At 46.2% G+C, this 14,210-nt stretch overlaps 1 protein-coding gene across 1 annotated transcript in view; it reads left to right on the plus strand.

Moving 5' to 3' along the window:
* LOC149339169 (uncharacterized) overlaps positions 1–14,210 on the plus strand; it is a 234,439-nt gene that overhangs the window by 208,908 nt on the left and 11,321 nt on the right. The window contains exons 15-18 of the mRNA XM_089547976.1: positions 2,808–3,058; positions 4,545–4,670; positions 8,599–8,706; positions 11,759–11,920. Coding sequence (XP_089404102.1) covers positions 2,808–3,058; positions 4,545–4,670; positions 8,599–8,706; positions 11,759–11,920 — 647 coding nt within the window. The remainder of the gene's footprint in view (positions 1–2,807; positions 3,059–4,544; positions 4,671–8,598; positions 8,707–11,758; positions 11,921–14,210) is intronic.

The raw sequence follows: 14,210 nt of genomic DNA on the forward strand, positions 1-14,210 counted from the left end.
TTACCGATGCTCGCGGTTCTATAAGTGGCACTTGACCAAAGAGAGCGGCCTAAATAGGCTCCGCCGGCGTCCGCTCTTCACTTTAAACGGGAGCTTCGCCCTATATTTAGCCACACTTCACTGAGCGTCCCCCGCGCTTAGGAGCGCATCCGTACGGGCCGCTAATTAGCAATGAACGGCCGGCCCTCTTAGCAAACGGCCGCTCATGCAGCGCTCGCTTGATGACCGCCGGAAAGGGATGCTTGGCGCCGCTTAAGTCGTTCATGCGCTCTCTAAAGTTCTTGCACCGGCGCGTGTAGGGTTTCCGTGAGCGACTAGAAGGCGTTGTATTACCGATTTCGCCCAATTATTCGCAAATGACCCATTATAGTCGGAGAGAGTCGTCTTTTTCCGCTGTTTTCGAGATGGCTTGAACAAAAGCTGACGCAAAGGAAGCACCGGAAAGCAGGATATTCCACGAAACACTTTACCGGGGCGTTGTTTAAAACAAAAGAACGACAGGAGATTTTGCTTTTTTTTTTAACGGATGTTAAGTCAGTCGTCTGATGAAAAGAGCCTGTTTCTTAACTATTTGCTGCATACCATCGAGCTGACTTAAAGCATGTAAGCGGAGAGGCTATTCATCGCCATTGATTTGCAAGATTATCTTTTCAGCTTCGAGAGCTTACGCGCGATTTCAACATTTTGCAGCAAGCCTTAAGAATGAAATGTCACTCCGGCAACACACTGTGCGAAGGGCTTTCTAGAAACGGATGAGTTCTTTATTGAAAGCTGAGAACTGAATTGTATGCGCTTCCTGAGTGCGTTCCTGAGTGCAGGCAGCAGTGTTGGTTTTAATTAAAACAGTAATACCAATGTGCATTTAATGTATAGGATTAAATGGGCTTTTTTCAAGCTTTCTTTTTTTTTTCTTGAGGGGATGGGCAAAATGAGGGTTTATTTTGGAAACGACCTAATGTCGCGTCGAGAGCGTTGCGAAACCTTCGTGCACTCAGGCGTCAGAAGCCGTAAAAACGATGGTCATTTTTCAAAATTGTAAACATATATTACGTCGGATGCATTCAAGCGCGCATGCTCGGGTGAACGCCTCCAGGTTCTAGGACTTCCTAGAACGCCTCCAGGTTCTAGGAAAGCGAGGAAAAATCGCTTTCAACGCGGATTAGGGAGTAGGTGCTTGGAAGCTTTTTCATTCTGGACATTACATGTCACAAAGGGAAGGAATTATCACGTTATTCACAGCATCGGGGCACTAAAATTTCTCCTATCCACAGTGTCAGCGATTACTAGCTGATTTTTCTGAATTATTTTGTCTCCATTGACATCTGACACTGGAATGTCCTGTAATAAATTTGTTCCCGGGTTTCGTGTGTCTACTTTTATTACCTCACTAGACCATTCACCGCTTAACCGGATTTAAACTTCTGTCTCGGCACTCATGGTTCTAAAAAAGACGCAGTTAATTTCCTGCCGTAGTCTGTTAGGTGATAATGAGACGAAGAACAACTTGTGTGCCTTAGAGACAGCTCTGTTGCAGGCCAGCTGAAGTCACAACCAGTCGGAGTCACATATTCTGGTATCTCCGGCTATAAAACGACGTCTTCAGCGTCACTTTGTAGGTTTTGCCGAGCAGTGTGTCAGGACTTGGAGCAAACGTTGGGGAGACGTTGAGCTAAATAAAGAAGGCCCAAATATGCCTAAGCATGTAAGGTCCTGCCCGTCACGCTTTTGTGAGCCATGTTTTTCCGGTGTGCGAATTCTCTCGAAAAGCAAAGATACAAAAGCTAGGGAATTAATCGAAGCTTTTTTTATTGCAAAGAAAGGAAGCATGTGCATCAGCGACAAGGCTGATGCACATGCTTTTTACAAGGCTGAGAACAGTGTTTTGACCCGTTCGCTATCGTATCAACTTTGAAGATGATAGTATTCCTTTGATGTAAGACGGAATACCAGCGGTCCCAGCTAAATGTAACCAAGCTTTTAAAAAACACAGGGTGTCCTAGTCGTCTGAAACCAAATGAAGTTTGTTTAGAGTAGCGTGACCTAGTCTGCAATATTTTTTTCGTTCTTCAAGGTTGAATAATTAATCAAGCCTAATTAACTAACTTTTTAATTACAGACTTGAGGAACAAAGTGTCAATGGAAAAGTTGTAGATCGCTTTGAGAAACAGCTAACTGAGACATTTGCAGCAAAGTAATATCTACGTAAAGTAGTTCTTTTACCAGCCTTTAACCATAACCCGCACAATAAGAAAAAGCTTCCACATGAAAACTGTGCCACTTCAACGTCTGAAGACGCGCCTTAAAGAATAAAATCCGTTTTTTGTGAAGTCCTCTCCTCGATGAGACAGACTTTGGGTGCACATTGGGGCAGAGAAGTGAGCGAGCAGCTGGTCACGTGACAACTTTCTTTTAAGGCCAATAAATGAAGCTACGTAAATCGTAACTTGACGGAAATAGCACTACTAGCTGTTTTTCGAGGTGATCTAAAACTTTTGCATTGGCATTTTCTTCCTGAAGTGAGTCATTAAAAAGTTAGCTAATTAAAATTAACTAATTACGTAACTTTGAAGAGCGAAAAAAATACTCAAGACTAGGCCACGCGACTATGAACAAGAGTTGGTTTTACTGGGGCTAGGACACTTCACCTTTTTTGAAAGTTTGGTTACATTTAGCTGGGACACCCGGTGTAATTGTGCATGTTGCCTTCGAATAAATCAGTTGTGAGTGGCGCTTCGTCCCGTCTTTCTCCCTTGCGTTGCGTCTTTTTCCGCGCCTGTAACCAAAGATGCCCCACTTGCGTCATGCAGTGCTGGCGATCGCGCTGCCGATCGCGCTGGCGCTGCTGGTGATGATGCTGTGCTGCCTGGTGTGCCTCTGCCGCCGCTGGAAGCGCCGGGCGCAGAGGGCCAAGGGCCCCTTCCGACTCGGTGCCGTAAGCCCGCTCGGCGGAACGCTCGACAAGAAGGCCATGATCACCGACACCTCGAGCGAGAGCAGCGGAGAGCACGCGCTCAAGCACTCCTACGCCTTTGACGGATTCATGGTCGGACCCGGACCCGTACGTTGATGTCGCCTACCCCATGACTGCTTTGTCCCCACCGCGTCTTTTCCCCACCTAGCTGATTTCCTTCGTGGCTTTGTTTTTGGTTTTGTGTGTCAGTTTTTTAGTCTCCGGTAAACATAAAGCGCTGGTCTGTTTTTTTTTTTTTGCAGTTACGCGCTTAAAAACGGAGAAAAAAAAATAACGTTGCTTTAGACGCCTTCATAACTCGACATTTTTTATCGCTGTTAGTAGGCAGCTTTTAACATCTCACTACTATCGAGCACCTTAGTTTAGAGTGCATGAAAAACTGAACTGCAGTGACTTTCAGAACGACATGGACCACTTCTCGTGGAAGTGCGACACTTAACTAGCCGCACGGTGGATCTCTGTTTTGCACTTCGAATACCCGCGGCTTCATACGCCATGATGGGGCGTACAGGCGTGGAGGAAAGTTTGCGAGATGCGGATTTACGAAAAAAAAAAGCATTTCTGGAGTGTGTCATTAGCCAAGAAGACTGTATTCTTCCAGTGGATGGAGTACGGACGTCTACTCATGCTTCCATCTGTTTCGTTGGTCTCCTGTTCCTGACCGTGCCTCAGTAAAATAATTTCCGGCAATGCGCATCCCGCAAACTTTTATACATGACTGTACTCTTCTTCATTTTGCGTGAATCTACTGGAGGGCTAAGAGCCGTACAACCGCTTCATCGCTTGTTGTGGCCGCAATCGAAGCGGACCTGAGTACTCCAGAGGGAACTTTACTGGCGCAGTATGTTTTAGCAGAGCAAGAAAGACGTAGAAAAAACTCTAAACCGAAAAACGAAATAGCATGCAGCTGACGCATGTGCTATTTTAAAGTGGAGGCAGAACTTATTTGCAGACAAACCACTGTGGCTCTCCGATGCCACTTCGCGCCTACTGTTAAAACAAGATTTCACGCGGTTTATGTGCGTTAAGAACTTTTTTTCACGATTTCTTGGAGGGCATCTGAACCAACAAACCTCTTCCAGTAGACGCTCTGTTGACTACTTAAGCTCCTTATCCATACCAGCCATGTAAAACTGGCGGGCTGAAACTACTGCTTTGCGTCTGACAATTTATTTGCCTGAAACGATGACAACTGTGCATTACCAAATTACACTGCCGGAACTAAGAGGTCCAGTGCTGGGCTGGCATTCATCCGTTCGTGATGGCAAGCTTCGCAAGGGCAAATGAGGAGGAATGAGGGGAGATTAGCCTTCAGTTCTCGACTCGGTGTTCAAAAGTATTTGGAACAAAGAGGAGTTCATTATCAAAACGACCTCAGTCTTTTCGGCTGCCTTGTTTGAAACGGCCTCCTCGTGTCGGTAACCTGCTTGCTGTGCCATCATGAACGTGCGAGCCTTGCCGGCCCTATGACCGCTTGCCTGCTCATTGATCACTGCAGCGTAACAGTGCTCACCGCCTTGCCCTAACTGTATTGCCTCTGCCACTTTTCTTTTTTGCCCCCTAAACCACGTAGGACCACACCATGCAATCAAAGAAGTCCAGCCGAAAGAGCGACATGAGCCTTAACCGCAGCCTCTCGACGGGATTCAGCGTGCCGCACGTCGTCATTCCGCGAGCTAGACATAGTCCTCCGAAACAGGTAAACCACAACTCGCCCAAAGGTCCCATGGTCATGTGGTGACGAGCGTCCTAACCGCGCAATCACAACCTAACCTTATTCAAGCCTAGACTAAACCCAAAACAACACCGGTCGGAACTTGTACAGCCGCCCTTTCCCTCCTCCTCCTCCTCCTCCTACACACGCTGTGCGCGACCACGTGACCTCCCCTCGCCCGACCCAAAACGGCTGTGTGCAAAGCGAGGACGTTGCGCGGAGCTCTGCTCCTCGACACCGAGGACTCTTCCCAATGCTCAGGCTGTGTGCGGCGGTACAGGTTTGACCAGTCCTCTGCAGGCTGGGACGATTTCAGGTAAATGAAATCAGGATGGCGCGAAGTGACCCTCCCTCCCTTCAACCGCACCCTTGCCCGCCCTGGACCCAACTGCCTTCGTTCTGCGTGACATCGCCCCGGTGTTGACGCGTAAGATCGAGACACTGCGTCGCTTCGAAATGCACGTGTGCTGTGTGTCTCTCGCTGTGCGTCTGTCGCGATCCTGGACACTTCTTGTGCAAACAGAAAAAAAATATAGAAACAGACTTACCAAGTGCGATGACCCCGACAGACGGCGGCCTGTTACCTGCAGCAAGGCACGAATCAGCGGACGGCGGCTGGATTGTTTGTTGTTGAGAAATCATCACTGCAGACTACGTCTTGTTTGTTTGTGCTTCTTTTAACGCTGCTCTCAGCGAGTACCGCTTGTACCGGGTCGGTCTCACCTGCCAAGGGCACAGGGCCTACCTTTGCCGGGCCTGTTTAAATGGCGCAGCAGAGGGCAGAAAGAACTCGAAGGTTTTTAGAAAGATATCGTGCGCTTTGCCCCCATCTATGCCGCACCTCATCAGGGAAAACTCGAAGACCTTCTTTTAAAGGTGCAGTGAAGAGGAATCTGTACTCGTCTTTTTGCTGCGGGAACTCGATCTACACGTTCCCAGCATTCTTAGGAACTTCGACTTATTGCCATGTGTGGCCGATTTCCCTAATTAAATCGGATTAACGTCCGGCTCCCACCTTTATTTTTTTTTTAAATTCTCCGAGTACGGTGGGCGGAGTCAACCAACGCGTGGAGTGCCTTTCAGCCAGCTCCGTGGAGGCTTTGCTTTCGCTTTATTTTGTTTGTTAGATTTCCGTGAATAAATAGTTTCATTCGCAGATAACATAGTCGAAAAATAAGCCCGCAGAAATAAAAATACGCGCGGACTATTTGCTACTACGGATTACTACTTATTGCTCCGCCGATGGCAGAGCGGCAAGCCTCCACTGAGCTGGCTGAAAGGCACTCCACGCGTTGGTCGACTCCGCCCACCGTACGCGGGGAATTCCAAAAAAAAAAAAAAGGCGGGAGCCGGACGTCAATCTGATTTATTTAGCGAAATCGGCCACACAGGGCAATAAATCGAAGTTCATAAGAATGCTAGGAACGTGTAGATCGATTTCCCGCGGCAAAAAGACGAGTTCAGATTCCTCTTCAGTGCATCTTTAAGCACCTGTGTTCGAGACGGGTGTGACTGAGCCTGTATGCTCTATTTTTTTTTCGGAATGATTGAAAACAACGATTGATGTTACGTGCCATTGTACCTCAAAGTTTTCTGTCTCCGTTCTCATCTCTTTTAGTTTCTCCACTAGACTCTCTCTATCTACTTTGCCACTCTTGTCTGGTTTATTTCCCGACTGCCAAAAAAGGAAACAAGACAATGGTCATCTTGTTGATTGCGGAATAAACGACGAGCGTGCTACATTTGCAGCAAACACGCAATTAAAAAGTAACTTTCCTCTTTCCACAACAAACACGCTTTTTTTTTGTCAGTATAACATGGAGGCGGTCAAACATCATCGCTGGATACGAGCTATGCCTTCAGTCTCCGCTGCTTGGTTCACCGCGGACAGCGCTTACGATGGGACAGATCAGACATAGTGATACTAAGTATACGATGAGGGCAAGTTATGAAGAGTGACTTGATATGCTTGTATAGATGTCTATTAACAGTTTGTGTTTGTTTTCTGCAATGTTTATATTATTGTTGTGAAAATAAAAGGAGACAATGCCTAATCCTTCCCTTCTGGTGTCAGTGGTGGCAAGTGCTTCATTTTGCATGCCGGGTTGCAAGCGTTGGGTTAACTTTTGGTTTTTGGACTAATTGAGTTGTAAGAGCAGGATATGGATTACAGGAGTTTTTATCCTTTTATAACTGGTGGCCTTACATGCGATTTTTAATTATCATATTTAAAAAAGATATTACCTTCACCTTCTGGACTAGGTGTGCTTTTGGGGTAAGCGACGTTAGTTTAGGCAAATCTAATTTCTTGTATTAATGCCGAAAATGTATATGCAGCCTTGCCGCCAAGAATTTGGGATGAAAACGCCTTATTCATTTTTCTGCTGGAATGTTCTCCTGTTGGGTCATATGGGTTGTGACAAGGGCTGCTTTTCGTCTTTATCAAGCTGCGCCTTTTTGGTACATAGGCTTGGTGGGATTACAATGTGGTCGATCAGCACCATGATGCGTTGGTTGATCCGTTTGTTGGAACAAGAACCACACCTCACCTAGATTTAGGAGTGTGACATTGGTGAGACGAAACGCAAGTGCTGAATGTTTCTTTTTACTATCTTTACAAGGAACGGCGTCGTGTTTTGTGAGTTTTGCCTGCTCACCTGGCACTCGTGATTTAATGAAATGAAAAATTAGACCAAAGGAAAAATTTAAACTCATTCCGCGATACAACTTTGCTGATTAGAAAAATCAGCGCATGTTATATGCGCCTCTGCTCTGAGTAGTATGTGAAAGGTATTATTTAGTTCTAATGTTCCTGCAATTCTGAATGAACCTGCAATCGTGTCAATTGGAAAGCGCTGTTACATATCTTTGGAACGTTTTGAAGATTGTCGTTAGGTGCGAAGCCTAAATAATATGCTAGGAGAAATCTCAATGGCATGCATCGTGAAACTCTTCAGTTTCTCACCCGTCCGGCACTTGCGTTTCCTCTGGACCATGCTTGCGCAATGCCATCGTGTGACGCCATTAAGTGACCAGTGCACCATGAACCCCAATCTTTGGCTGGTGTGCGGCTCCTAACCCCCTACGTGGACCCGGTATCCGGACCCTCTTCTTCCAACCAACTCTCACAAAAACATGCAAGCTGGTGAACTGTGAGTTAACCCTTTCCTTCCCGTTTACATGGTTACATAACTTAATAATTGTGCACCTTTCTGAATAACAGGACATTTTACTCTCGTTGTTTTTCTTACCCCAGATAACATGTTTTGACAACTCATAAATTGACTGGCAATGTAAAAGATATTAACCGCTCTTGTTTGAGTGCCTCCTATTAGCTGCATAATGCCTAAATTTTACTAAAACTTAATCAGTGTTTTCTGTAACAACTCTGCGTTTATAGTTCTCGGAGCTCATCGAAGTTTTTTGTTGCTAACATTGACAATTAGCCTTCGTTATATAAGCAATGATTACTGGCAACTAAGACACAGAGTTCTGCTACGCTGGCGTGGTGAGCTGCTGGCGAAGCATTAAGTGTATTCTATAACTAAGGAAAAAGCTCTAACGTGGGTTCCTGCGGAATAAAACCTCTTTATAGAGAGCTGTCTGGGTGTTATAACCACTATTTCCTGTATTATATTAATTCATATGCATAAAAGGAATCTATGCGTTATATTCAATGCGGCGCTTATTGGGCTTACGGCATAAAGAGGCTTAACTGGACATATTGTAATAGTCGTTAAGCTGGCACGTTGTGCGTAGTGTTTAAGTTTGTTTTCTGCAAGATTCCTAATTCAATTCTCTTAATTGCGTCGGGGCACGCGATCATTGAGCGGCGTTTTTTTTTTCCGCTAAGACTTAAGATACGTGCTGGACTCAAATCCCGCGTCGTAACTCTCTAATATGCGAACTGCAGGCAAGGCCTCTGAGTTCCGGAGCCATCGACACTCTTGGCCGAGACCAGGTGGATATGAGCAACATGCAGAGCAAGCTGCTCTACGTCCTCGACGGCTCGACGGGCAACGTAAGAGGCCTTCCATTTATCTGCCGCTAGCCTGCGGATTGCGAACATAATCCGCGCTATTGTTCCGACTGGGGCAATGATCGACGATTGATGGGCGAACGTAAACGGGGTACGCCGGTCGCTGAGAAAGAGAGAGAGAAGAGAAAGAGAGAGCAAGAAGGAGCAAGTGCTCTGCAAACACAGAGCGAGAATGTAAGGAAGGATGAGAGGATAAGAGAGAGCGACCGGGCATGCTGGCGTTATTGCGATCCAAGTGCTTGGCGTGCCTCGCTATGGGCTCCCTCTGGTTCGAACGTAGGGCACATTCGTTGCGGACGAGACATTGTGCACCGGGACATTTAATGAGAGCAATCTGTGTTTCCAGGAACGGTAGACCTTATCACTCTCGCAGAGCCCAGGCTGCTCGGGCATGACGTGCGCGCTAAGGATGCAAGTCAGCTCGTTATGTGGGTGCTTCGCGCTATGGAACCAACGCGAAACTCTTGACAAAGCACTTACCCTTTACGACAACACATAAGCAGTCTTTTTTTTATCTATTCTTGTCAAATGCGGCCGGCTTTGTTTCCTGTCTTTTTGGCTGCACTAAACGAGCCCTTCAAACGCTGTGCGGGGGATTGTTGTGTGGTGCGTAGCCAGCGAAAAGCGAAAAATTGCACCCCACTACGTGGGGTTGCATGATGTTCATGGTATACAGTGTGGCCGAATGAGTTTTAGTCCGGCACTATTAGGAGGGCCACGGCGACGAAAACTGTCTGGCGTCAGCTTGGGCCTCGACTTCTGAGGGAAGTCTCCACGCTTGTCAGGTGGTGTTTAGGTGGTGTTGCCGGGTGGCTAGGGGTGTCGCCGCTCTCCGTCTGCCGCCTGGTGTAATACCGGCTATAAAGAAGCACTGGATATAATGAAACACCGGCGCTTGAAACTTGGCAAGCACACGTCAGTGACAGGTGATATGACTGGGTTCTAGTGATGATAGTGTCTTAGAGAAGTTACAAGTAGCGGTAGTGGTCATAGTGTTACAGTTCGTGCGTCAGGCTGCAGAACGAAAGGACAAATGAAGAGAACGTACAGTAGAATGCTCCGGCACTTCCTCCACCCCTGAATTTTTTATGGCTTGATTTCCGTGATGCTTTTAATTTGTTCCGAACTCGTAACCTGCCGCGGCGCTGGTATCAGTCGGAGTTTAGCATTCAACCATTGTTAAAGCAGTTTTTGATGTGTGTAATATTACACTTCCTATTTTCACACATTAGCAAGCTGAACAAATTGAAGTGTCCAACGAATTTCCTTGCTTTCGCCGCGTGTTAATGAGCACCGTGCAAGGGAGGTGTTTTTAACATATTCAAAAACAAGGAAATACCACAGAATCCAGCAGTGTTGCTGAGAAATTTTCATTAGTGCACGAATATTATTCCGTTCCGCGTCACAATTTTTCACTATGCAAAGAAAAAAAAAAGTCCAGGTTTCAGCTAAGGCTTTTACTGAGGATGATAATGGTGTCTGCGGTTGGCAATGTCATAAGTAACCACTCATGCGATGTGATAGAGAAAGGACAGGCAGACGGTTTCTTAACACACAAAGTGAACGAGAGAGCGGAAATCCTCAGGGTGCTTGTCAACGGTTGACAAGAGGTCTTATCTTCGTCTGGGCAAAGCGTTCATCATTAGCCGGGTCTGTATAACGCCTTCGTTCCGAGGAGAAGGATCCGGTAGGAGGAAGGCTCGGGCATCTGCGATATTGCAGATGCCCAAGGAGTTTCAGAGAATAAAGTCACGCCCTTGGTCTCGGTTCGAGAACAAGCTGTTTTTATTGGCATTACTATACAGACAATGTAATTGTTGCGCATTCTGTTCGGCATTCCTGGAGAGGCATAGTGCCGCCACTTTTGTGCATACGTCCAATCCTCAACTGTCAAATTTGTATATTTCCCGAAAGAGGGCATAACATTCCAATGGCGTTGAACGCCAAAATCTCGCCCACTTTTTTCACTCTCTTTTTGCACCAGCGCATCGTGACAGCACTTCCGCGTGTGCGCTACAAGAATTTATCTGGATAGCACTGAAGTCCGGAGCCCAACCAACATCAGGGCCACGCCTCTCTGTAAACGAGTTATCACGACACCGAATCGATGGCCGCGGGGTTAAGAGGATAGGCTGTGGCCATCTTTTCGTAGTGAATTCTGGAGAAGCTTAGAAGACCTTTTTGTGGCTCGAGTTGGTGCACGGCTGTTATTAAAACCAGTTGCGCGCACATAAAATACGAACTCCGGAAGTGGAATGTGAAGAAGGGGTTAACGAAGAACAAAATGGCGTACCTCGAACTTAAAGGGAAACTTAGGCTTAAAAGGTCTTAAAGGGAAACTGCATAGGTTTTAGAAATCAACTAGCTTAAGCTGGTCGAATGTGTGAAACTTGCAGGTAAAGCATGCCAAGTCTTTTTGGGCTAGCACTTTAAATAGTGAAGTAATCGCTGATTAAAATCCGGATGCCCTTCAAGCTTCTTCGCAGCGCACAACGCCAAGTGGGGGGCGCATGATGACGTCATCGACGGTATCGGCACATTTGCAACGCGCAAACGCCTGCTTTGATGGAAAAAAAAAACCTGCGCCCACCGAAGGCAAATTCTGTCGAGAGTTGTTTTGCAGCGTCTAACGAGTCAGGGCAGGGTGTGGCTGACGACAGCGGTAATTTAAAATCATACCTTCCGTGACGTCACGCTGAATTTCCCTGCACTCCTCTGGTGCACTGAGGAGGAGCGCAAAATTCAATCGCCGATTACGTCACTATTTTAAATGCTAGTGCAAAAACACAAAAACACTTGGAATGCTTTGCCTAGAGCCTATATAGATTTGAATCCTTGAATATCGGGAAATTCTCAAAAAAGCGCTGCAGTTGCCCTTTAAATGCATTTCTGCAGCTGTAGCATCGAGCGCTTCGTATGTTCGTCATATATTATTTTTTTCATTTGTATACTCCTGTTACCTCATTCTTCTTTTTTTCTTTCTGCTCTTCCTACCTTCTTTCTTTTCTTTCCCTTTTTTCGTTCATCCTGTCAGGTGCGGCAGCCAGCGGACAATAAGTCGGATGAAGGACGGTTCGCCTCTCTGCCCGACACCAACACGTTCAACCGCTGGAAGGGCGGCCACTCCAAGGAGGAAGCCACAGGCGCGAGAAAGAAAGGCTCCAAGAAGTCTAGTCCTGCCTCGAGCGAGAAGAAGGTATCCCCCTACGACCGCACCTTCTTTTTTTTTGCTTCCCATTATTGCACTGTGTATAACAATATGTAAAAGAATTTCACTTTTAACTCGGGAAACCAGAAAATGGTGCTCGTAAAAACCACCTGTTCCATGTTTCAGCCCAGATTCCTGCTCTGTTTTTTGTTCTTTTTAAAGCGTGGTTAGGTTGGGTGGTAGAGGTGAGCAAACGTTGCGGTTAAGTTGGGAAATCTGTGTGAGGTGTTGACAGAGTATACCACGAACTACGGCAATGTGAGGTGTCGTTGTAGAAAAAAGCAAGAGAAGGACGGAGCAGGCGCTCTTTAATGGTGATTGAAGATGCTAGTTTGGTAACAAATATGCGATGGTGGTACCAGGTTGCCTCTGGGAGAGGTGCCTGTATTCAAGCTGACCTGAAAGCTAAAACTGCCCTGAAATGTTTTTTTTTCTTTTCTCTCCATGTGCTTAAAGAAAGGGCGGATGTTAGCAACATTCTGGCGTTTGTGTGTGCAGCGTGAGTGAAATACGACTTACATCCAGGTTCTGCGGTGATGTACAGAGGGCAAAACGCTTGTCTAGAACACGTTCTGGGCATGTTTCGAGCTCAACACGCGATATCTAGCGATAACATGTGGTTAAAAATAGTCTGGATGTAAGCATGTTCAGTCAAACACGTAAGATTTCATCGTCTCTTTTTACCATCCTGGTCGCAGCGGCTTGGGAAGCTGCGCAACACACAGTTCGGCCGTGCCAGGCATGCGTTTTGCCCTCTGTACCTATTGGCTTGTGGGTTCAATGAACCCAGTAGGTCTGATCCTTTCAGGCCTCATCGGGTCGAGTCCTTGCTCTTATGGCACTAATAGTCGCTGTAAATGCTGTTAAGCTTTTCACTCTGTATAGCTACAGTATGAGAACAGTTGCTGAGTCTTATTTTTTGTCCGAGAAATAAGATAACCGCAATGATTTTATCATTATCGTTGTTGCATGGGGGCGTCTATTGTAAGTAGATTCAGGAACACTGTTGCGCGTTTTTACAATTTAAACATTTCAGCAGAGAATGTGAATTCTTAGAGACACGCACCAATGCAGATTGGCGTTCACGATTGTTACTTTGACGATAGCGGGAAAGAAATGACGCATTGTGAAAACATGCGATATGCGAACGCACAAACCCGTTCAAGTGCAGCCAACTTGAGCTTGAAGTTCTGCAGAGAAGAGCCATGTATAGCTATCAGAAACCGAGTGTAGTCGATCCGCAGGACCACTGACGGGAGCGATAAAAAATGTCTGGACCCACGAGACTCTCTATTTGCTCATGCCGCGTTTTGTACTCTCACGCCCAGCAGGACAACAGTTAGTGTAGAAGTGAACCCCTTTCCATTCTAGCTTGCCAGAGGCGCGGGATCTAAAACCCTACCTAGACAGAACTTCTAGGTACAGGACACAGTGTGATTTCTCGAAGACAATTAAACTGCAGTTGCAGCTGCAGCCTCATTCTGCGAACCTCGAATTCACATATGGCATAATAGTGAATTCGCGTAACTTTCAAAAGAATGGCAGCGAATTCGAGACGAATACTAGCCTTTGTACTTGTCGATTCTTGTGCCATGTCCAACAATTTCGGACAAAAATTTTGAACATTGGAATATTGTAAGATATCGTTAAAATATCGGAGGGAATGGTCCATTCTTCTGATATGTAGGATTACATCGAATTGGGTTGGAAAATGTTTATTCACCGGCAAAAAGTAGTTTAAAGTGAGGTCTTGGTCGTGCTAGTTGGCTGTCAGCCCAGCGAGGTCGCCGTAAGCCACGGGCTGATGCGGCGGTTGAATTTCTTTGGAGGAGAAATTCTAGAGGCCCGTGTACTGTGCGATGTCAGTGCACGTTAAAGAACCCCAGGTGGTCGAAATTTCCGGAGCCCTCCACTACGGCGTCTCTCATAGCCTTAGTCGCTTTGGGACGTTAAACCCCATAAACCAACCAACCGAATGTACAAAAATCTTTCATTTTAAGGTGTTTCCGTCGATCGCATCGAACGGCTAAAAATCCCATGAAAACCCTTTGGGGAATGCTTTTGACGATAGCAAAAACGTCAGTAGAAAAAAAAGTTCAAGACTTCCTCTGGGTGATCTGCGGATATATTGACTGTTATAGCGAAATCTTATATGTAAAAATTGCGTTCATAAACGGTTTCCCACTCAAAAATGCTTTTGTATCCAGAATTGTTGTCTATGACTATCATCTAGCCCACTATGCCATCCTAATCCAGTTGGGCTTGGGAGTGGTACTTG

This window comes from Amblyomma mixtum, chromosome 6 (assembly GCF_055824585.1).
Source record: "Amblyomma mixtum isolate Tamu chromosome 6, ASM5582458v1, whole genome shotgun sequence".
NCBI classification, from domain to species: domain Eukaryota; kingdom Metazoa; phylum Arthropoda; class Arachnida; order Ixodida; family Ixodidae; genus Amblyomma; species Amblyomma mixtum.